The 22,248-nt window shown below is 36.2% G+C and overlaps 1 protein-coding gene across 2 annotated transcripts in view; it reads right to left on the bottom strand.

The window, feature by feature from the left end:
- The window catches only part of SLK (STE20-like kinase), a 60,830-nt gene that overhangs the window by 5,269 nt on the left and 33,313 nt on the right, over window positions 1-22,248 (bottom strand). The window contains exons 9-18 of one of the 2 annotated variants that reach the window (XM_011977509.1): window positions 20,511-21,869; window positions 18,369-18,499; window positions 18,030-18,153; window positions 15,521-15,700; window positions 13,028-13,120; window positions 5,949-6,078; window positions 5,341-5,465; window positions 4,017-4,205; window positions 3,326-3,451; window positions 2,207-2,320 (exon numbers count right to left, since the gene is read on the bottom strand). In XM_011977509.1, coding sequence (XP_011832899.1) covers window positions 2,207-2,320; window positions 3,326-3,451; window positions 4,017-4,205; window positions 5,341-5,465; window positions 5,949-6,078; window positions 13,028-13,120; window positions 15,521-15,700; window positions 18,030-18,153; window positions 18,369-18,499; window positions 20,511-21,869 — 2,571 coding nt within the window. The remainder of the gene's footprint in view (window positions 1-2,206; window positions 2,321-3,325; window positions 3,452-4,016; window positions 4,206-5,340; window positions 5,466-5,948; window positions 6,079-13,027; window positions 13,121-15,520; window positions 15,701-18,029; window positions 18,154-18,368; window positions 18,500-20,510; window positions 21,870-22,248) is intronic. The other variant, XM_011977511.1, reaches the window with a different exon arrangement.

Below are 22,248 nucleotides of genomic sequence, written 5' to 3'. Positions count from 1 at the left end.
GTTTTCTCTCTACTGAGTTTATAATCTGTAGTCAACATTGACAGGTATGTAGTCATCTGTACAATGTGCCAGGAACTGTTCTAGAAACTGGGTACATATCAATAAACGAAGCGATCATGGCGTGCTTTTAAGGAGTTTATATTCTCAGTCACAAGAGGGGACAATAAACAAATGGGTCTGGTGGTGATGAATTGTTACAAAGAAAAACAAAGAAAGGAGAGCAGATACAGAACGTCTGAGGTTGAGTATAGGTGCTACTGAGATTCAGTGACCAAAAAAAGGAACCACAAGGCCTAGGTGAAATGAGGAGGAACAGAACATCCTGATGGAAAATGGGCACTTAGTGCTCAAACTGATAATAAAAACAAGAAACAATAATAGCAATAGCAACCATTCACTGAACCATTGCTATAGCTCAGGCACTAGATAACTGCTGTATAAACGACACCAAATAGGTAGGTAGTATATTCTCATTTTACAAATTAGGAAAACTAGGCCTAGAAATGGAAAGTGAGAAAATTAATCAGTAAATGTCAGTGCTGAGATCTGAACCCACATCTGCATGACTTCACAATTCGTGCTCTATACAACCGCTACCATTTAAGTTTTGGAGTTGTCTATATGCAACAGTTGAAGCCATGACTAGCAATAAAATCATCCAGGTAAAGACTGTTCTTTACCAAAGGGGCAAAACTGAGAAATGTCTACATTTCCGGAGACAAAAGGGGATAAAGAACACAGAGAATGAGCAGAGCTGTTTCACAAAAGCCAAGTGAGAGGAGAATTTTAAGAAACAAGACTTTTAATGAGAACAGTTAGATAAGGTCATAGAATTTGATTATTAGCAACTCACTTGTGACCACTGTCAACAAGTTCAACTGGGGTGTTTGAGGCAGATGTTAGGCCGCAAGGAGGTAAAGGAGATTTGTCACCATTTACAATTCTGTACTTTTTGAATTCTAAACTACATGAATACACTACCTATTCAAAATTTTTAACAATAAATAAAATTTAAATTAAAAAGCCACACTATGGGCCGGGCATGGTGGCTCAGGCCTGTAATCCCAGCACTTCGAGAGGCCGAAGTGGGTGGATCACCCAAGGTTAGGAGTTCGAGACCAGCCTGGCCAACATGGCGAAGCCCCGTCTCTACTGAAAATACAAAAATTAGCCAGGTGTGGTGGTGGATGCCTGTAATCCCAAAAACCTAGGGGGCTGAGGCAGGGGAACTGCTTGAACCCAGGAGGTGGAGGTTGCAGTGAGCCAAGATCGCGCCACTGCACTCTAGCCTGGGCGACAGAGTGAGACTCTGTCTAAACAAACAAACAAAAAGCCACACTATGAACTCATTTAGTCATTTCACTTCCGTTGGCACATAGCTAAATACATATTTCCTTGACTGACTGACTGGATGGATGGAAGAAAGGAATGGTGGAAATGCATAGTAGGTAGGAAGCACCCCCCAAAACAAAGTTTAAGTTTGAGTAGCAATGGGTCAGAGATCATATAGTGATAGCAAAAATTCAGGTGACATGGTTAGCCGGTAAGATCAGGTGAATAGGGTGTCAAGCACAAACAAGGGAAAGGAGGGAGACAGAGAAGACACCATCCCTATTTTACCAGATTTCAAGTTTACACAGAATACCAGGGCCTTATAATATGGCTGCAGTTGACCTGTTCAGACTCAGCTGTCATCGCTTCCTTCCTTCCTTTTCTTCCTCCCTAACAACTACACACCGGCACACACCCCCTCTTATACTCCAATGATACAGAACGATCTGCAATTCTCTGTACACTTCCTTTTCACTCATTCTCTTCTCTCTACTCAAATCATCCCATTCCACTCCAATCAGCCCATCCGCTCAGCAAGTTCTTACTCATCCTTCAAGACTCACTTGGCTTGTAAGGCATCTCTTCTTGAAGACCTTCCCTGACTTACCCAGGCAGATTTAAGCTCTCTTCCTCCTCTCTTATACATTCTGTTCCTTTCCCCTGTGTCCTGTACTTACCTCCTTCAGAGCAATGACCCTACCAATTCATAACTGCTTGTCACTAGATTCCAAACCTTCTGGGGACAGAAACTTCGTCTTTTCATCTCTATGCTTCCTGCCCCTGACACTGTACCTGATACACAGTAGGTAACGAGCCAATAGCTGGGTAGACGGACGAGTACACACATACCATTTTAATTAAAGCTTTTATTTACCTTTTTCCTAGGTCTCAATTTCTCTCTCCACTCCTTTAATTCTTGGCTATGTTCCTCATCTAACTCTTTCAGTTTCTGAGTCTCATGCTCAACCAACAAGTGGCATTTTTCATTCTGAAAATAAAGTTGGGATTTTAAAAAATTTCAGATCAACTAAGTAATTTTTCACAAATACAATTACCTTCCAAAATAATAAATTGCTCATCAAATATTATGCTATTACTGAGATTCAAGTTTTTCTTTATAAAAACCACGGGCCATGAATTAGGAAATGAATCACAGCTTCATTTTTACAAGTTTATAAGCTAGAACTATTACATACCATATAAAAAGAACTTAAAAAGAACTAGCTTGAGCTTTTGTTTTTCCTTTCTAAGAAGATTTGCTCATAAAACTGACAATTCAGAAGGCAGCTTGCATACATTTCACCCATGAGTACAGAATGTGGGATCTGGTACTAACGGGTTGGCCTAATAGATCTATTGCTCTAACAGATCTATTGGCCTATTAGGACAATCTATTAGGATCTGTTCTACTGTAGTAAATAAAGCAAATATATAGATACCCACATTTATACACGACTCTGAAATCTTAAACATTTTAGATGGGCTGTACACTCTATGTAAAGTCCTAAATCAGCCCTCTCTCAAGTAACCTTTAAATTTCCTAGGAGAAAAATTCCCATGTATTTAACTTATTGCTTATGTCAAAAACCTAGAAGAAAATAAACTATTCCCTCTAAAAGGAAATTTTAAATTTAGAATCTGACAAAAAATTCAGAATATGACAACAAAACTGTCTACATGATTTTGAAACTCTCCACATCTTCACGCAAAATATACACTAAAAACCATACTCAATACTGCTTTTGAAAGACTCAATTTCTTAGGTTACAATTTAGCTTCATGTTTACATTAATCACGGTTACATATAATCTACACAAGCATCTATGATACTAAACTGATCTTCATTTGGATCTGTACAAAAAACAGAACCTCTCAACCCCAGCATGTTCGTTAAGTGTGGTGCAGTTGACTTTGGCTAGCTACTGTTCTCTCAAAAGCAGCCACTTGTGCTGCCGCATCCTATGGGCTTTGCTGTCAGGCTTCTGTATCTGACCTGCAGCTGATGCAGTTCGCGGACATTGGCTTCACATTGCAACTGAAGATCCCGCATTTGATTCTCATGTTTTTGATGCTGAGCCATTCTCTCATTTTTCTGCCTCTTTTCTTCTTGTGCAGCAAACTATAAATAAGAAAAAAAGATAAATTATAGTTTAGAAGCATGTGATTTCTATATATTCTGAAGAGATAAAGGAATTTAACAAAATAAGGCACAATAAACTGAAACTACAAGTAATAATATGCTGAGACGCAAACCTGGAGCCCACATCACAGCTTCAGGGGGGAGCAGGAACTTCTGATTAAAACCTTGATCCTTCTATCTGCTTAGTGACCTGAGTTAATTTGTGTGTGTGACCGTGACTACAGAAGTATCACAGTGAGGTCATATATCTTGACTTGAAAAGTTGTCCAAGTCATCTCATTCCCAGGGCTGGTCTTAGGACCCGTGTAGCTCAGGAGCTGGTATAGGGTATAGGAGGAAGGGCTTCGCTCCCTGTGACCACCATCCTGGGGAAGACTAATTGGTATATGCCACGTATCTATAGCCCCAGACCTCAGAGTTAAAGTGAACATCAACAAGCCTAAGGTGGCTCTAATTGTTTAGAAAGAAAGGAATTTCATAGCACTTCTAATGGTCATTCAAAACTTTAAAACCGAAAAGAGGACAGACTAATTTGCATATTTACCTGTTTAATTTTATCACGGTCCTGATCTGGTGTAGCTGTCGAGTTAATTCTCAAACTTTTCTTAAACATGGCCATTCGAGTCTTGGCTTCACTGCGCTGAATCTTGGGCAGTCTTGCTCTTTCTTGAGTCTGTCTGTTTTTCAATTCCTCAATAAGTCGTTGATTGTAACGCTGCATTTGCTCTGTTTCCTATGAAAGTTTTAAATAGAATCCAGTGACATAGAAACAATAGTCAGTACCGACACACATACTCAAATATGTCATTTTGTTGTTGTTGTTTCCTATAATTACCCCTTTCCTTGTTGCAGTGACCAGCAAAATAGTAGGCACAAAATAACTTGTAAGAAGTTAGGCCACATCTGGTGGCTCACACCTGTAATCCCAGCACTTTGGGAGGCTGACACAGGAGGATCACTTGAGCCTAGGAGTTTGAGACCAGCCTGTGCAACACAGTGAGACCCTGTCTCCACACACAAAATTTTTTTTTAATTAGCAAGGTGTGGTGGTGCATGAATGCACTCGGGAGTCTGAGGGAGGAGGATCCCTTGAACCCAGGAGTTCGAGGTTAAGTGAGCTATGATTGAGTGACACTGCATTCTAGCCCAGGTGACAGAGCAAGACTCTGTCTCAAAAGAATAAAAAGAAAAGAAAGTTATTAGTGATAAGAGTCTTATATTGAAACTCTTTTAATCAGCACAAGGAGTCTGTACTTCAAGATACTTTAACCACAAATGGAGCCAAAATAGCTACCTTTGAGAGCCAAGATGAAGATTACAATGTGTAAAACGTCTTTAAGCATTTTAATTAGTTACTTTCCTTATAATTTGTAGAAAAGAAATTTGCAATCATGATCAAGATACAATTAATTACTCCAAACTTCATCCAAGAAATTGTAGGATAAAAGACAGAAAGGAGGCCGGGGGTGGTGGCTCACGCCTGTAATCCCAGCACTTTTGGAGGCCAAGGTGGGCAGATCATGAGGTCAGGAGATCGAGACCATCCTGGCTAACACAGTGAAACTCCATCTCAATTAAAAAAATACAAAAAAAATTAGCCAGGTGTGGTGGCGGGCGCCTGTAGTCCCAGCTACTCGGGAGGCGGAGGTAGGAGAATGGCGTGAACCTGGGAGGCGGAGCTTGCAGTGAGCCAAGTTCGTGCCACTGCACTCCAGCCTGGGCGACAGAGTGAGACTCCATCTCAAAAAAAGAAAAAAAGACAGAAAGGACATCTAAAATTCATTGTTTAAGAAAAGTAAGTTTCAAAACTAAACAGCTTTGCAAATTTTAAAACGAACAAAAAAATGAAGAAATTTCCTTTCATTAACCTTCTCGTGGCGCTTAAGTAGCTGATGTCTTTGCATGAAATATTGATCTTTAAGCTGCTGTTTGAGCAGCTGGTGTTTTTCTTGTAAGTGACGTTCTTCGAGCTCCCAAATTGCAGCTTCTCGAGCTAGAAGACAGCAGTTTTCAAAATGTCACTTTGCTCTTTTTACTAATGTACTTTGCTCTTCATTTTAATATTTACATAAAAGTATTCTAAATACACTAACTTGTACACACATATTGACATTCTGAGCTGTAAGTGCAATTTTAACCAACGTAAGGCAATATCTATCACCTCTTTCCATTCTGTTCTAATGTCGTATAAACAGAGAATGTCCTACCCTGAACACCAAAATTCTATTTAATCATCTTAATAAGAAAGAAAAAAAAATCTAAGCTAATTTGTTAGGGAAAATAAGTACTTTAAATCCCATTCTAACATGCGACCATTAGGTATACTAACAACTATAAGGCATAACAAGTACACGAAATTATTCAGATATATTTCCAGCATCATCAGGGCAAGAAGAAATTTTAAAGGTTATATGTTTATGTTCACTGCTACTGTCATAAGGAATTCTACATTTTGCAGTATTTTTTAAAAAGTTACCTCTCATGAGCTGTTGCTTGTTACTCAGGCACTCTCTCTCAATATTAGCTAACTCTGCCTTCTGCTGCTGGATGATCTTTTTCAGAGAGCCATCTAATTCTTGCTGTTGTTTCTGAACAAACTCTTGTTCCTATTAAAAACAGTTAATTGTCAGTTAACAAGTATCTAATGAACTAAACATCCATTTATCTATATGACTGTATATATTAGTGGTTAACAAGAGTTCCAAACCAAGTTTTCAAAGTTAGCTGGATTTTAAAATCACCAACATTATATAGTACAAATGTATTTAGTCATCCAACTCAGTCTAAGAAAAAAGCATTAGAATACATAATATTATAAACTCACTATGAATGATACATACAGAATAAGCATATAGCCCACTCATAATTAAAGTGCCCTATTAGACTAGCATCTTTGAGAGAACAATAAATTTGCAGCTTCTAAAACTGATTACTCATTCCACTATGGTATGACTAAAACAAGGATAAATAAGAAATGCCCTTTAGATGCCGGGTGTGGTGGCTCATGCCTGTAATCCCAGCACTTTGGGAGGCCAACACAGGTGGTTTTCTTGAGGTCAGGGGTTCAAGACCAGCCTGGCCAACGTGGTGAAACCCCATCTCTACTAAGCATACAAAAATTAGCCAGGTATGGTAGCACACGCCTGTAATCCCAGCTACGAGGGAGGCTGAGGCAGGAGAACTGCTTGAATCTAGAGGGCGGAGGTGGCAGTAAGCTGAGATCATGTCACTGCATTCCAACCTGGGTGACAGAGCGAGACTCCATCTCAAAAAAAAAAAAAAAAAAAGAAAAAGAAAAGAAATGTCCTCTAGGAAGAAAGGCAATTAAGAGCTAACAGGTAGAACAGATACCAGAATTTGGGGAACTAAGGAGGAAGAATTTTAGGAGATAAATTTTAGGAAGAAATACCATGGCTATCCTAACAGAAGAAGATAGTTTCTGTATCTACAGCATGTGCCTAAAAAGAAGAACAATAGTTTGAGAAATTAATGAGAAGTAATGCATTGCCAGAGAAATGCAAACTGGGAATAGGAAAGTGAGTTACATACTATAAATCCATGAAAATTTGTATAATCATAGAATTCATAAACATGTTTGAGATTCACTAATAAATTCAACAAATATTTACTGAGTACACACTATATACCCAAATGCGATATTTCTGCTTTAGAAAAACATTCTTCGATTATTGTGTAAAAAAAAGAAATGTTAAAGTGACTGATGGTCTTTCTGCTAGAATCATACATTTACAGAAGAAAAGGAGTAACATCCAAATTGAAGAAATGTAAATTTGGATCTGTCCATCCCTCTCTTGACAGTTACAGCAGGTGGTGACTGACTCAAGGAGTATTCAATCAATTTTCGTGTGGATTTAGAATTTAGAATTGAAGCAGAATTTCACTTGCAATCCCCCCGCTTGCACATCCTTGAGAAGATCAAAACCTAATATGCATTTTGGAACTATTCTTGAGGCCTTAGAGTCTGATGGGATCTGGCTCACTGCCAGGCAGCTCCTCAATGCACAGAGAGTCTCACTCCGCTCCTCAGGATGGCTGCCTTGCTACCATCCTGAATCTCTGGAGGTGACATAGTTCATGCCAGAGAGTGAACTAATTTGGTGTCGTAAATGCTGCTGTCTCATCTGCATCATCATTTGTATTTTAGCATAAATACATACACAGTAGCAGAAAGAAAAGACTAATGAATGCCTCTATAAAATACAACTACCAACTTGGCTATAGTCACCTGTAAAACTTTATCGTTAAGGCAATTACCATTGAAAACATTTTCAATGAATATTTAAATTCAACTATCTAGAATAAAGGCTTCTGAGTTTTATTTAAAGAAATATGAAATCTCCAAGCCTATCTTTTAAGTTATGACAAAGTTGTTCAAACTTTTCCCTAGTAACTATTTGTAACAAAATTAAATTGTTTCTCTAATTTCAATTGTAAAATTTCTATATACAAACTTGTTCAATAAACAACGTAACCTGCAAAAATATCAAAGAGTTTTCTTTTGTTGAACATTTTTATCATTGGTTTACATACAGGATTAAAAAAAAATCTGTGTAGACAGAAACAATGGGTCTAAATTAACTAGCATAAATATAAATCTTACATTTAGGCACAAAAAAATTGAATGCAAAAGTAAAGGATGGGGTGAATAAATAATTATGGGAAAATAAAAAAGGTAAATATAAGCCAGTGCCACTAAAACAGTAAATGTAATTTCTCATCTATGCAATTTTTGTTCATATTACTATATTTATGTCTAAATTAAACAAGGTAAGAGTTCAATTCAAAGAAAACCTTTTTTAAGCACTTAGTAAATGGTGGGCACTATATTACTTAGAAGGTTCCTAAAATCAATGAAAGACAGTTCTGCCTTCAAGGAGCTTCCACTCAGTTGGTCCCAAGTATCAACAGTCTTGATCTCAGTCCACATAAAGAGTAGTGGGTCCCTTCCCTTGGTATCACATTTTTAAAAGCTCAAAAGTAAACCACAGAAAACTCAAAGCTGGGAATAAAGGGTTCAGAAACCATGCCTCACAATGACTGCCTGAAAGAACCAGAGAAGTGTTCCTAAAGCAGCTACTCATACAGGGTAAAGAAGAGCTATGACTGTTCTATATACTGAAGCAGGCAGAACTAGCACTGTGTGGCTCCAGAAGTAAGATAGGGATCAACAGGTAAAAGTCAAGATAGGCAGATGTAAGTCCAATGCATACAAGTCCTAACAATTAGAATTAGCAAAGAATGCAGCTGCCTTACAGAGCTATAGACTTGAAAAATTAAGCAGAATCTGGATAACTATGTAGTCAGATACTGTATAAAGGATTTTTTATATTAAAGCTAAAAATTATCTGAAAAGGTCCCTTACACACTAATCAATATATTTCATTACCTCAAAACAAACAACATGTTAAAGTTATTACACATTTACTAAATTTCCTAACTTCAAAAGCCAAATACAGTAACATTCACAATGGAATTTATAATTAGAAATTACTTCCAGGTACAAAAAGAGCACTCACATTTCAAAAAGATTACACAAACTACATTCACCTTAAAAAAAAAAACAGATGGACTTAATCACTTGGATTAACAAATAAAAGACAACAACAAAAGAACCTAAACTATTAAGGCCAAAAATCATTTTTTAAAGTAAACACATAAATTGTAAAATGAGCGCCCTTTAAAAGTACAAGTTTAAATTTGGATAAACAATTTTATCATATTAATCAGATAACTATAAACATTAAAAATACAACTTTGGGGTCTAGAAAACTGTAAGAAAGGGTTATGATATATTGGGCTATTTGTATAGAATTTGATCATTTTAAATGAAAAGAAAGGCTAAAAATGGTAATGATCAGAAAAGTGATCGTAATTCATAATTTCTCCCTCTCCTTTTAAAAATCAGTGTTTTACTTACTCTCTTAGAAAACTGTAAAAAGAGTCAAACAGCTGCCAATAATAAAAAACAAGTCTAATTTCAGCAGAGGAAAAAAGGAGGGGTTGAAATCAAGCTGTATTCTATCTACTCCTGTTGTATATATCAAACATCACAAACAAAAATTACAGTGTTAAATGAGCTAGTTATTTCCCTATGGAAACTGCAAGAAAGAATACAGCTTGGAATTTTAGACTTAACTTAAAACTACAATAAGGAGAATAGCAACTCACTATTCATTATTGACTACTTGAATAAATGGAAAACAGAGTTAAATGGAATGAAAATCACTATTTTTAATACGGCTTTTCTGACCATATCCATAATTAAAATATCTACATAAACATATATGCAATCAAAATGTCACTTCACACGAAAATAAAAATCTAATCACAGCATTCAATTTCTCACATGTGCAAAGCTTATACTATTGAGAGGATATTTTATTTTCTTGAAAAATATGAACATCCCAAATTAGAATTTGTGGCGGGGTAGACAGAACACTGTGTTAAAAGTGCTCTAGTTCCAGCTCTACTGTTAATCTCTTATGTGACTTGAGGCAGATCACAGTCTTCTGTGCCTCAATTTCTTCATCTGTAAAATGGTTATGTGACTCCATCCCTATATTAGGGTGGTGGCAATGAGAATCAAATGTGAAAATTCTGAAGAATACTGTACTCTAAAGTCAGGTTATTGCTATTATTGTCATTACAAACATTATCATGTATCAATCATCTAGATTTTGGCAAATGAAGCCAACAATGAAAAAGCACATGTGAAAAGGCAGGTAAAACAGGAGAAGCCATCCTCCCACAGGCACGTGGGACTTACGTCCTGCATTTGGGCGTTGAAGACTGCACATGATGACAACTGAAAAGACTGAATCATGACCTGAGCAACACCCTGTGGATCAGAATAGAATGCACCTCCCAGGTAAGAATATATGTGAATTACTTTTTGTAAACAAAAAGAATAATTATACAAATGTTCAGTTTCTTGAGGCCTGGAACAAGTCACTTAATAGAGGAACCTCTTTCTCATCTGTAAAATGAAGGATTTGAACTAGATCAGTGGTTTCCAAACTCTAGTGTGTTGCTCTTGTTTTTTAAGCAAGTAGAACCTCCTTTTGTGAAACTCACCCCAAAAAATCCCAGTTTACAAAACAGCAAAAGTGATGCTGCTTGAATTGAAGCAGAAGCAGGGGCTCACAGCCCAGAGTACCTGCCTTCTTAGGGACTCCCAGAGTTGCTTCTCAAAAGTTCCTGTCAGTATAGTTTGAAAACCACTGGACTTAAATGATCAAATATGTTCTAGCTGCATGACTGTATGACCATTACTTACGAATTTTCAAAAAAAGTTTGAAATAGACTGTAAAGTTATAAAGCTTTTGTACCTTCGCTTAAAGCAGTAGACAGAAATACTTTTAAAATCTGTTAGATTACTAAATTCCTCATTAGATTTACTGAAGGAATTTATGATTACTTTCAGCTCTACTCAGAAAATATTGGCCTATTCCCAAAATTATACGAATAATTACCAACAGTCTTATTAAAACATAGTATTCATTCAACACTAATTCTCAGTTTCGACTTTAGAATTTGATATATGGCCTTTTGGAATTAATAAAATCTATATTCCTTTACAAGGCAAAAATCATATTATTCTAATCTGGTTTGAAAACCAAATTAACCAAAAGTACATGTGTGGCCAGCAAGGACTTCCTCTTCACTTGGTAACAAGACATGGCCAAGAACCACTGAGTCAAGCTGATGAGAGTTTAAGTTGCAGCACGAGTAGGTAGCTTAAATATGAGAGGCAGTATGGTGCAGTGAATCTGTGTGTGAAACACGTACCCACACTTATCTGGATGAGAATCCTGGCTCTACCATTACTCAGGTGTGTGACCTTTGCAGGGTCACTCAGCCTTCCTGTGCTTTAGTTCCCTCAACTGTAAAATGGGGGTAATAAGACTACCTCAAGGGTAATTAACTCAGATTAAATAAGTTCATACACATAGAGCATTTAGAACAATGCCTGACACATAGTAAATGCTGCGTTTGCTATTAACTACCTTAAACTAGGAATCCCCACACCACGCCAAGACAAAATGTTTCAACGGCTCATGGCAAGAAAAAAACAAAAGCAAACTAAATTTATTCAGACAAGCTAGATTTAAGTTTTGAATTCTAAGATTATATTTTCCTTATTTTTCATGGTGTTAAAAATATTCTCTCCTTTGAAATGATGGTGACAAGTAAATGGCAGTTTTAAAACATCTTTACTTAGCAAAATTTAAAAAAAAAATTTTTAATGGCAGCCCATGTCACAGTCCCCAGTGGTTTTTATTGTTTCTATGTTTCTTTTTATGGGTCTATAAAATCCACAAGTCTAGGAACCACTTGTTAAACCACATAAAACGACATTAAAAAGCTAATCCAAAGGAACAATTAATACATGATGCACATCTCTTCTTCCTTTCACTGACTTATGTAATGGAAAATTGAGCTCATTTATCCTTGCCTCCAGGCTTAGGATAAATTTAATCAGAAGATTTATCTTCCTTCATATAAAAGACTTTGTGAGAGATAATTCTAGAAAATTCCGTTAAAAATACTAATTTATCTCATTTTGTAAAGAATTCACCCGGCCAAGGGCGGTGGCTCATGCCTGTAATCCCAGCACTTTAGGAGGCCAAGGTGGGCAGATCACGAGGTCAAGAGATCAAGACCATCCTGACCAACATGGTGAAACCCCGTCTCTACTAAAAATACAAAAAATTAGCTGGGCATGGTGGCGCACGCCTGTAAGTTCCAGCTACTCGGGAAGCTGAGGCAGGAGAATCGCTTGAACCCAGGAGGTGGAGGTTGCAGTGAGCTGAGATCGCACCACTGCACCCAGCCTGGAGACAGAGCGAGACTCCGACTTGGGAAAAAAAAAAAAAAAAGAATTCACCCATCTTATGACAAGGCTCAACTTTATCATAACCTAGATCAGGCTGCTTTAAACTACATATATGTAAAAAATAGTCTATTTGTTTAACTGCTTGATTCTGAACCAAAAAGAAAAACAAGGTACTTAATATTTAAAATCTGGTCTTAAAGTTGCGTATGTTGTCACGCTTAAAAGTAATAAATGTTTGAACTACCATTTAAAGTTACCATTTGCTATTTTTCTTCTAACTGAACTTTATAGAAATAATAGCGTTTTAATGGGCATAGTTTCTGTAAGCACAAAGCTTATATACCATCCTCTATTTTTATGTCCTAAAAGTTTTCTATCAAACATGGGCATTACTACTTAAAACTATAAGCTCCCATCAAGATTAAAATCAGATAACAGTGTATTATACATTCAAATACTTGTTTATTTCATCTGGAGTCAACTTTCCAAACATTCTACTTAATTTCATATTAGCAACTTAAATGTCACCATTAGTATGAATTTAGTATTAAATAAAGAGGATTCCAGGAGTTTCTGAATGGGGAGAGGTCAACATCATATAATAATAACACTTAAAATTTACCCTTTCAACCATGGTTTATCAAGCTGTGAGAAAATGGTGCTTTCTGTTTTTAGTAGCATTAAGCTGCTGCTGTTACCTGAGCATGCTGGCTTTGTGCAAGCTCCTCTTTCCTGCGTTTCATGAGCTCTTTTCTCAGCTCTTTGGGTGCTTTCTCCACTTCATTTATAACCTACAGTGTATAAGCATGCAGGAGGTGGGGAAATAATACTTTCTCCACAGCAAGCATTTATGAGAGCAGATAAGCTACAAGTCAAATATTAAAGTTGTTAAAAAGTTCCTTTCAACATGCATTAGCATAGGTGTTAGTCTGGTGAAAAAGAATGAAAGAATAGAACATGCATAATCTCAGTGCAGAAAGGGACATTACACCACACAAAGGTTAATTAGTTGCTAAATATCCCTATACATCATTCTGTCTCTTAAAGGTCCAAAGACAACCAGCGAAGAATTACTTGCAGCACTGATGCTGAACTAAAGGGATAAACTCAACTGACCTTGTTGAAAGATCATAAAATTACAAACGTACCTACTGACATAGTTGGAAATATTGAACATAAGGAAAGCTAATGCCATTTATAAAAGTGCAAAATTTCATAATTGGCTTGATCATGATAAAGAAACAATGCTAAATAAAGTCTACTTAATGAGGCCAAAAAGAAAAAAGGAAAGCAAGTCTTAGAATACACAAAGGAGAAATAAATGGATACTAAGGTTTTTCATAAGCACACCATTTTATACATGGTGTGGTAAAAACGAATGTATCTGAATAGGATTAGGATAACATTCCCCTTTGCTGACAAGTTAAGCCAAGCCTGTCAACTTAAAAATTGGTAATATGAGCACTCTTAAAAGTAAATTTAGTAAGCTATGATTTATTATAGCAGATAAAATATAGAATGAAGTATATTTCAGAGCTCCTTCTTTTAATCATTTTGAAATCCTAGAAGTATATTCCATTTAACAATAGATCTGTAATCCAACTATGAAAAACAATCACGTGTTTACAAGTAGAAGCACCAAAAGAAACCAGATTCCAAATCACCACATGCTATTGATGGTCCGTGAAAGAGACTGATTTTGATTTAACATCGTGTATTTAAAATTTCCCATCAGTAATCCCTCATGAAACCAAATCACCATTAAAAGGAAGAGACTCCCCAAATGCAAGAAGTTTAGCAATAAGGAAAAAAAATACATAATGTAATTATTTAAAATATGCATATCATGATCTCAAACATGTTCAGCGGCTGAAACTCTCCTACCCCCCAAACAAAAACAATAACTGAGACTTTTATATCTAGGATTAAACCATGTATTTATCTGTAAAATTTTTAAAATTTAACTGATATAAAGAATATCTCAAAAACTATTTGTGAGAAAATTAACATGCAGCCCCAGTAATGTCATACCTAACAGTATATACAGCAATTCTACATAAAACATAAGAAATAGTAATAATAGTGATCTTTAGAAATGGAAGCCACATTAAACAAAATTACATATCATTTCATTCATTTTATCTAAAGAAATCATAAAATCACTGTATTAATGTTTGACTCTATCCTTTTCAAAGCAAATCCTTAAGATTCAGTAATATGACATTCAATTTTCTTCTCAATTTAAATGTTAAAGTCAATGAATGTGGGTATTTGAGATGTATAACAAAAGTGAAAATGCATTTATTAGTTTGGCTGAGGTTTCTGTTTGTTCCAACCCTAATAAAGTTGATCATAATCATTGTCTCTGGTGTCTTTTATATCATGAAAAGGCAAATTCTCTTCCTATACTGAAGATGTTAATAAATCATAAAATTATCTTGGAAAATTACCTACATGTTAAGTTCTTTTAGTTTTAATTTGGGACAAAAAGAGATGCTAATATGTAAACCTTCCTTCTGAAGCCATGACAATCTGTTATACTGCAGACAGATTCTATAACAAAATGAAACAGTTTCAGGAAACAATGAAAAAACTCAATCTAATCAAATGACTTTACAGATATGTTCCACTTCTAGTTCTTCAAAGTACCTCACAATTTGATGGTTATAGGTAGCATGTCAAATTTCAGGTTATTCAGCTTTTGTTTGGCACAATATCCATGAAAGGCAATGAAGCTAATCAACAAACAAAATTGTTAAAAGTATGAATTAAAGATGACAACTTATAAATAATAAAATGAACTACTGCTGCCACTGGCAAACACAACATAGTAAGTTTTCTAAAAAATACTTTTGTATAAGGACTTAAATGTGTTGCATTAAGGACAATGGTAGACTGGAAAATGGATTAAACTCAGTTTGAAGACTTGATTCAAGTTTTAGCTGGACATTTAGGGTAGTCTGTGAACAGGTCACTAAAACCTCTCTTACTCCAGTTTTCTTGGCAGTAAAATGGGAATAATGACTGACCTTATTACAACTCTATATGACTGCTGAGAAGACCAAATGAAAGAATGAATGAGTGCTATTTAACTATCAAGTATTATTAGTATTCCTAATTCCTTAGATAGTCTTAAAACAATTTAAAAAAAAAAAAAGCTTTAGTAATTAAAAACAGTGGTGTACACTTACCTCCTTCTTTCGGTTCTTCAGCATATTCTGAAATTTGGACAACTCTTTCTCTTGTTCTCCTTTAATGCGTTTGGCCTCATCTCGCAAGCGATTTGTGTGCTCTTGTTCCAGGCGTTCGATAGTCTGTTTCTGCTGTTTTTCTAGATTCTCAATTTCCTGGTCATATTGTCGCTTTTTACTCTGTAAAACAATACAGCTCAAGATGATAATTTTTCCATCACCCATATAGTAAAGATGTTTCCTAAGAGAACACAACTAGTATTTAAATTTAGTAATGTGCTATAACCTTTACAATAAAAAGTCAAATGCAGTAAAATATGTTATGAAAATTCTCAAAAAAATGAGTTCATTTTTTTCTAACATGGAAAATTTTTTTCTATTTTATTTATTTATTAGACAGGGTCTCATTCTGTCACCCAGGCTGGAGTGCAGTTGCACAATCACAGTTGACTGCAGCCTCGGTCTCCTGGGCTCAAACAATCCTCCTGCTTCAGCCTCCCAAGTAACGGGGACTACAGGTGCATGCCATCATGACCAGCTTATCTTTTTATTTATTTATTTATTTATTTATTTTTTGAGAGATGGGGCTATCACTATGTTGCCTAGGTTGGTCTTAAACTTCTGGGCTCAAGTAATCCTCCTGCCTTGGCCTCCCAAAATACTGGTATTACAGGCATGAACCACTGTGCCTGGTCTTTTTTTTTTTTCTTTTCCTTTTCTGTTTTTTGTTTGTCTGTTTTCTTTTCTTTTTGAGACAGGATCTCCCTCTGTCACCCAGGCTGGAGTGCAGTGGCGCAATCTCTGCTCACTACAACCTCTGCCTCCCAGATTCAAATGATTCTCATGCCTCAGCCTCCTGAGTAGATGGAATTACAGGCATGTGACACCCTCCCTAGCTACGTTTTCTGTATTTTTAGTAGAGACAGGGTTTTACCATGTTTGCCAGGCTGGTCTCGAACTCCTGGCCTCAAGTGATCTGCCCACGTCGGCCTCCCAAAGTGCCAGGATTACAGGTGTAAGGCACTGAGCCCGACCCAAAATTTGTTTTCTATTATACTAGTAGAATGTTCAAAGTTTTTAGATTATTCAGAAGAATAGTCAATTGTTGTGAAGTAGTAAAGCAATTAGAAAAATTTCAATATTCATCCAATAAAATTTTTGATAAATCAAAGGGCTTATTTGAAGTCTACTTTAATAAAATAATACTATTAATAACATCACTATTATTTAATAATAAGATTACTTGTCATTTTCAGATTTACTCTTCCACATTAAGATTCTTACAATAAACATCTTATTCTATTGGAATAGATCTTTTGGAATTATAAATCTACGCTTTCAACAAGACTCCTGTTTATATAATACTCAGTAACACTGTTTCTGAATACAGGTATAGTCACTTATTTGTAATGTATATTTTCTTTTTAAAAAAATTGAAAAGTAAAACATTTTAGAAAGTATGGTGGGGTAGAAACACAGATTTTATAAGGTTTTGGAAAACAATATAAGTACTATAAAAATACTCAATGAGAACAAAAGTTCATTATTTTCTTAGGAAATCTCAGTTATGATCCAGTTCATGTAATCAACAATCCACAGTTCACACACAAAAAAGTTTTTTTTTTTTTTTTTGAGACAGAGTCCCGCTCTGTCGCCCAGGATGGAGTGCAGTGGTGCGATCTTGGCTCACTGCAAGCTCCGCCTCCCGGGTTCACGCCATTCTCCTGCCTCAGCCTCCCAAGTAGCTGGGACTACAGGCGCCCGCCACCTCACCCGGCTAAATACACAAAACAATCTTTATCAATTAAAATTACAAGTCAACACAAGGACTATATTCAAAACATGAGTACTATAACATTTCAAATGATACTTTTTCTAACCTACATTAAGGCAGATAGTCAACATAAATTACAAAAATTTTATATTACATTATTAATTCCTTTTCCAACTTTGGACACAAGGCAAAAACTGAAGGACTCAGTGACAGCTACCTGGGACTAGTAAGCACTATTTCCTCTAGCAGCAGGAAAGAGAGATGTGCAGGCTTAACTGTAGAAGCCAGAGAATAAAGCACATTTTTAAAAAGCCCCCGAGGAGTCCTACTGCTCACCTAGGTTTGAAGGCAACTGCTCTAAACTGGCTTAAAATCTTGGATTCCAAATCTGAAAGATCGAATTAGAGCACTGAAAAATTATCCAGCAATGGGCAAATCTAGGAACATTGTTCACTGACTTCATGATTTTAAGTTTTCATGAGAGAAAAATAAAACATCACACCATAAACAGCTTGAGGTAGACTAGGACAGAAAATCCTTTCAAGAAAAAAGAATAAATCAATAAAAGGCATCCAGAACACCAAAACGATAAAAATGCCAGAAATAAATCACAAAGCTAGAGAAATCTGGCAATCAGAGAACAAGTTCTGTAACCTGTTTTTTTTTTTTTTTTTATGCACTAAATGTCATTATTAACACAAAAGGGTATAAAATGGTATAAAAATCAGACTTTACCATCATTTCCTGCTCAAAGCGCCGGAAAATTTGTTCTCGTTGTTGCTGTAGTTTGCTATTGAGCTGTTGTTGGGCTCTTTGCTCTTCTTTCTGAAGAAATCTTAATTCCCGAAGTTCCTGACGTCTGACAAAATTTAATGGTGATGACAGAGAAGACAGCAAAAATTACACCTCTGAAATACTTTTTTAAGCTCTAAAAATTGTCTTTCAAGTGCAACAATAGTAGAAGAATAATAAAAAATTAGCCAATAATTTACCTTTGTTTCTCTATTCTTCTGACTTTTCAGAGACTGAAAAGAAGTCACAAACCAGTTTTTATTACGTCGTTTCTCTACTCACCTAAGAAACCGCAATTCTTCAGTTTTGGAATCACTATCTGTAACTATCTTTGACGTTGTTACACTCACTTCTACACCATCAACAATAAATTTGCGTGTTTTCTTCAATGTTTTCTTTTGTCTTCTTGTTTCCTGAGAGAGATTTTATTTTAGTTAGGCTTTGTACAGGGAATACTGGAGATAGGAAACATTTTCTTCTTCTTTTAACATTTCTTTCTTTCTTAAGACAAAACAACTGAACAGCCAGGCAGACTACACATAGAAAGTATAAATATAAAGCAACAGACTCATCTGTGGAACCAGTTATAACACCTTAAATGTCATCTGACTTACACATGTCTTCACAGATGAAATCAAATTTTTTCAAAGTATGCATTTTCATCATGTTCACATATAGCTTTTATGACACATTATAATTAGGCACAAGTGATCATGAGCAATTCACATAATCAGTAGAACTTTCATATGTTCTCTTTTTTTCATCTTTTCACTTTGTAGTTTCTCAGATATCTCTGCTTTTTCACTGACAAAACAATTAAAAATGAATTTGTGGGGCTCATCTCTTAAAAAAATCTAGATTGACAGGTCTGGGGGTAGCTGGAAATCTATTTTTTTGAAAAAGCTCTCCAGTAATTTTTAAACACTGCCAGCACTGGGAATCAAAATCTACTTAATCAGTTAAAAATAATATCAACAGCCCCTCCCTCCATTTCAAGGCCAGAGATACATGTATGATTTTAGGGTTACTACAAAGACAGTGCCTCCACTGCATCCCAAAAGTACCAGATTTGGCTGCTAGCTATGGCCTAAAATTCTTTATCAAGACTAAACTCTTCATTTCTCAATTGGTATCCAAAAACATTTAAATGCAAACAGAAATAACAGACATATAAGACTCCTACAAATACATTTTGGTAAACAAATTAAGTGTTCAGGGCAGATACTTACTGGGTTTTGATATAGAAGAAAGAGTTAGAAGGCAGAAGGAGCAAAAATGGAATGTGAAAATACTAAACTCAAAATGCATCCGATTTTTAAATATTTTCTCTTTGGCACCTTCCAATCACCTTTCTGCATCCTCTCCTCTTACTGTTCTCTTCTCCAGGGTTCCAGGATCCTCATGCTCTTCTTCCTGAGTCCAGGACTACAGTATCCTGCCCAGGATTCCTCTAAAATCTAAAGATGGCACACTCCAAAAAATACACCTACCTACACCTTAACCTCCAAACTTCACATTTCTTCAGCTCCTACTAAAAGTTCAATAATTAATATATCCTTCATTCTTATACAAGTTATTTGCATTTTAAAAAGAGGCTATTAAGTCAGTGAATGAATTTCAGAGTGGTGGTTACTTCAGTCAGTGAAAGAAAGTAAACTGAAAAAAGAAGAATACATGTAACCATTTGGGGCAGATAGGCAGACTGATCACTCATGCCCTGGAGATCCATCTAAGTCAGTTTTCCTAGGTTGTTCCTGCTTTTCTGTCTTCTCTTCTGCTACTATCAACCCAGAGGGTCTAAGAAGTATTTTCCAAGGGGTGGCCCATGGATCACCTGCATCAGAATTCTGTGGGATCTTTTTTTACAAATACTGATTCTTGGGACCCATTCCAGACTTCTACATAGCCCCTAGTAACTCCTAATCACACTAAGATTTGAGAATTACACTCAAAGCTCCACATGTTCTGGGCTGTAGTGTTTGTTTTGTTTTCCCCACAATGGTTCTCATGGCAGTAGCAATATCTGTGACTGCATGGGCCAATGGTAAATCAAGGATTGTTTATACCCTAAATGTGCTTAAAAAGAGATCATTCTTTCAATTTCTAATTCTCTCATATATTGTTAACTCTTGCTAATGTTGCATCTAGATATGTCCAATAAAAGAACCTAATCGCACCAAGCAACCATATTATACTGTTTATCTGCATCAGATTTGCAAAAATAGGTAGATCCTACCACAAAATTTAAAGATTACATCCAGAATCTCCTTAGTTCTTTTAACAGCTTTCATAGGCTGTAAGAATTTATATGGTTAATACTACATTGATTTAATGCTGTTTTATTTTTAAGACATCAATTTCACATAAACTCTGAATTGAGAAAATGACAAAGGAAATTCCAAACAATGACTCATGCACACTTACTTGTAAAGATATTGATCCACTGTCTTTAGTTTTACTTAGGAAGCTAGAGATGGATAAATTCAAGTCAATGCTGCTAGTATCAGCAGTGGAACCAGTGCCTGAATCAGTATCATTTTCCTTTGGATTCTCAGATTCTGGTGGCAGAATAGTTTCAGTTTTTGATAAAGAACCTATTTCTTCTTTATTTTCTCCACCGTCAGAGTTGATATTAATACTGGGTATTAGAACGGGCTGAGGTTCACTGGGCTGTGAAACTGCAGTGACTTGAGGCTCTGTTTTAATTGACACTGGAATTTCTTTTTTCTCTTTATCTATCTGAGTAGTGACTTTAGAAGCATCCTGGACTTCACTTACTAAAGCCTTTTGGTCAGTATCAGCTACCACACTTCTGACCTCCATTTCTTCAGTGACACTTGACTCAGTAATTGCTTCAACTTCAGTTGTTCCTGGTTCCTCACTGATGTCCATTATGTTCTCTGAACTGTTTATCACCTGTTCCTTATTTTTACCTTCTTCTATTTCATTCATTTCAACTATTTCTTTAATAGGAACTTCCTTAGTACCACCAGCCTCAGGACCCACCATGGGCTTATCAATTAATTTCTGGCCTACTTCGACCACTTCTTTCCCATCATTACTCTGCGTATCCTCAGCACTGTCTTCATCTGCTTTCTGAGCCACATCTGGTGCCTCATATGTTCCTATCACATCACTTATATTGCTGATCACATCTTTTTGAGTTTTGTCGTCTTCCCCCAATTTCTCTTGGGTGTCTTCCTTTGGAAGCCCAACTTCACTATCAATTGCCTGAATATTTGCCTCTTTTTCTCCAGTCTCTTGAGAAACTAAATCTACTGTTGGCAAAATAGTATCTTTAATTTCTTCAGATTTTGTAAGCCTATTTTCAAACATCTGTTGCTTTTCCTGATCCTTTTCTTCCTCAGATTTCAGATTATGTCCAATATTTGTTTCTAAGGTTATCATTATATTATTCTCTTTTCCTTCACTGACTGAATTAATGTCCACAGTTTCTTGGTCTTCTGTGTCAGGCAGATTTTCAAGCTTGGGCCTCTTCTCCTCTCTCTCATTCTCCTTGATTACTGCTGTTCTGTCATGGAGTTCAGTCATTGCTTCTAACTGATCATCAGTAACATGTTCACTAACATCCTCCACAGCCTTTTCAGGTTCATCAGTGGTGGGTTTTTCATTAAGAATTTTGCTGTTGAGTTTATCTTCAGAGTTATTACGTTCTGTTTTTTCTGAGACAGATTCCAAAATACAAGCATTTTGTGAAAGTTTATCTTCTTCAGAGCTGGCAATACTAAGGTCAGAAGATGCACGTTTACTTGCAGGTATTGGCTAAAAAAGATTTAATATATTTTTAGTGTTAAAACATGACCCTAAGAGTGACCAAAACAATGTTTACAGACATACAATGATTTAAGATCTTTATTCAGTGAATGTTGCTGAATTTAAAGAATTAACAATTCTTCTCATAAGAAATGTAACAAAAATGGGCCAGGCGCAGTGTCGCACACCTGTAATCCCAGCACTTTGGGAGACCGAGGAGGGCGGATCACTTGAGGTCAGAAGTTCGAGACTAGCCCAGCCAACATGGTGAAACCCCATCTCTACTAAAAATACAAAAAGTAGCTGGACATGGTGGCACATGCCTGTAGTCCCAGCTACTCAGGAGGCTGAGGCAAGAGAATCACTTGAAACCGGGAGGCAGCAGTTG

The sequence above is a fragment of the Mandrillus leucophaeus genome, unplaced genomic scaffold (assembly GCF_000951045.1).
Source record: "Mandrillus leucophaeus isolate KB7577 unplaced genomic scaffold, Mleu.le_1.0 Scaffold18, whole genome shotgun sequence".
Classification (NCBI taxonomy): Eukaryota; Metazoa; Chordata; class Mammalia; order Primates; family Cercopithecidae; genus Mandrillus; species Mandrillus leucophaeus.
Note: the sequence above shows the minus strand (reverse complement) of the source record. Positions and strands in the feature narration are given on the sequence as shown.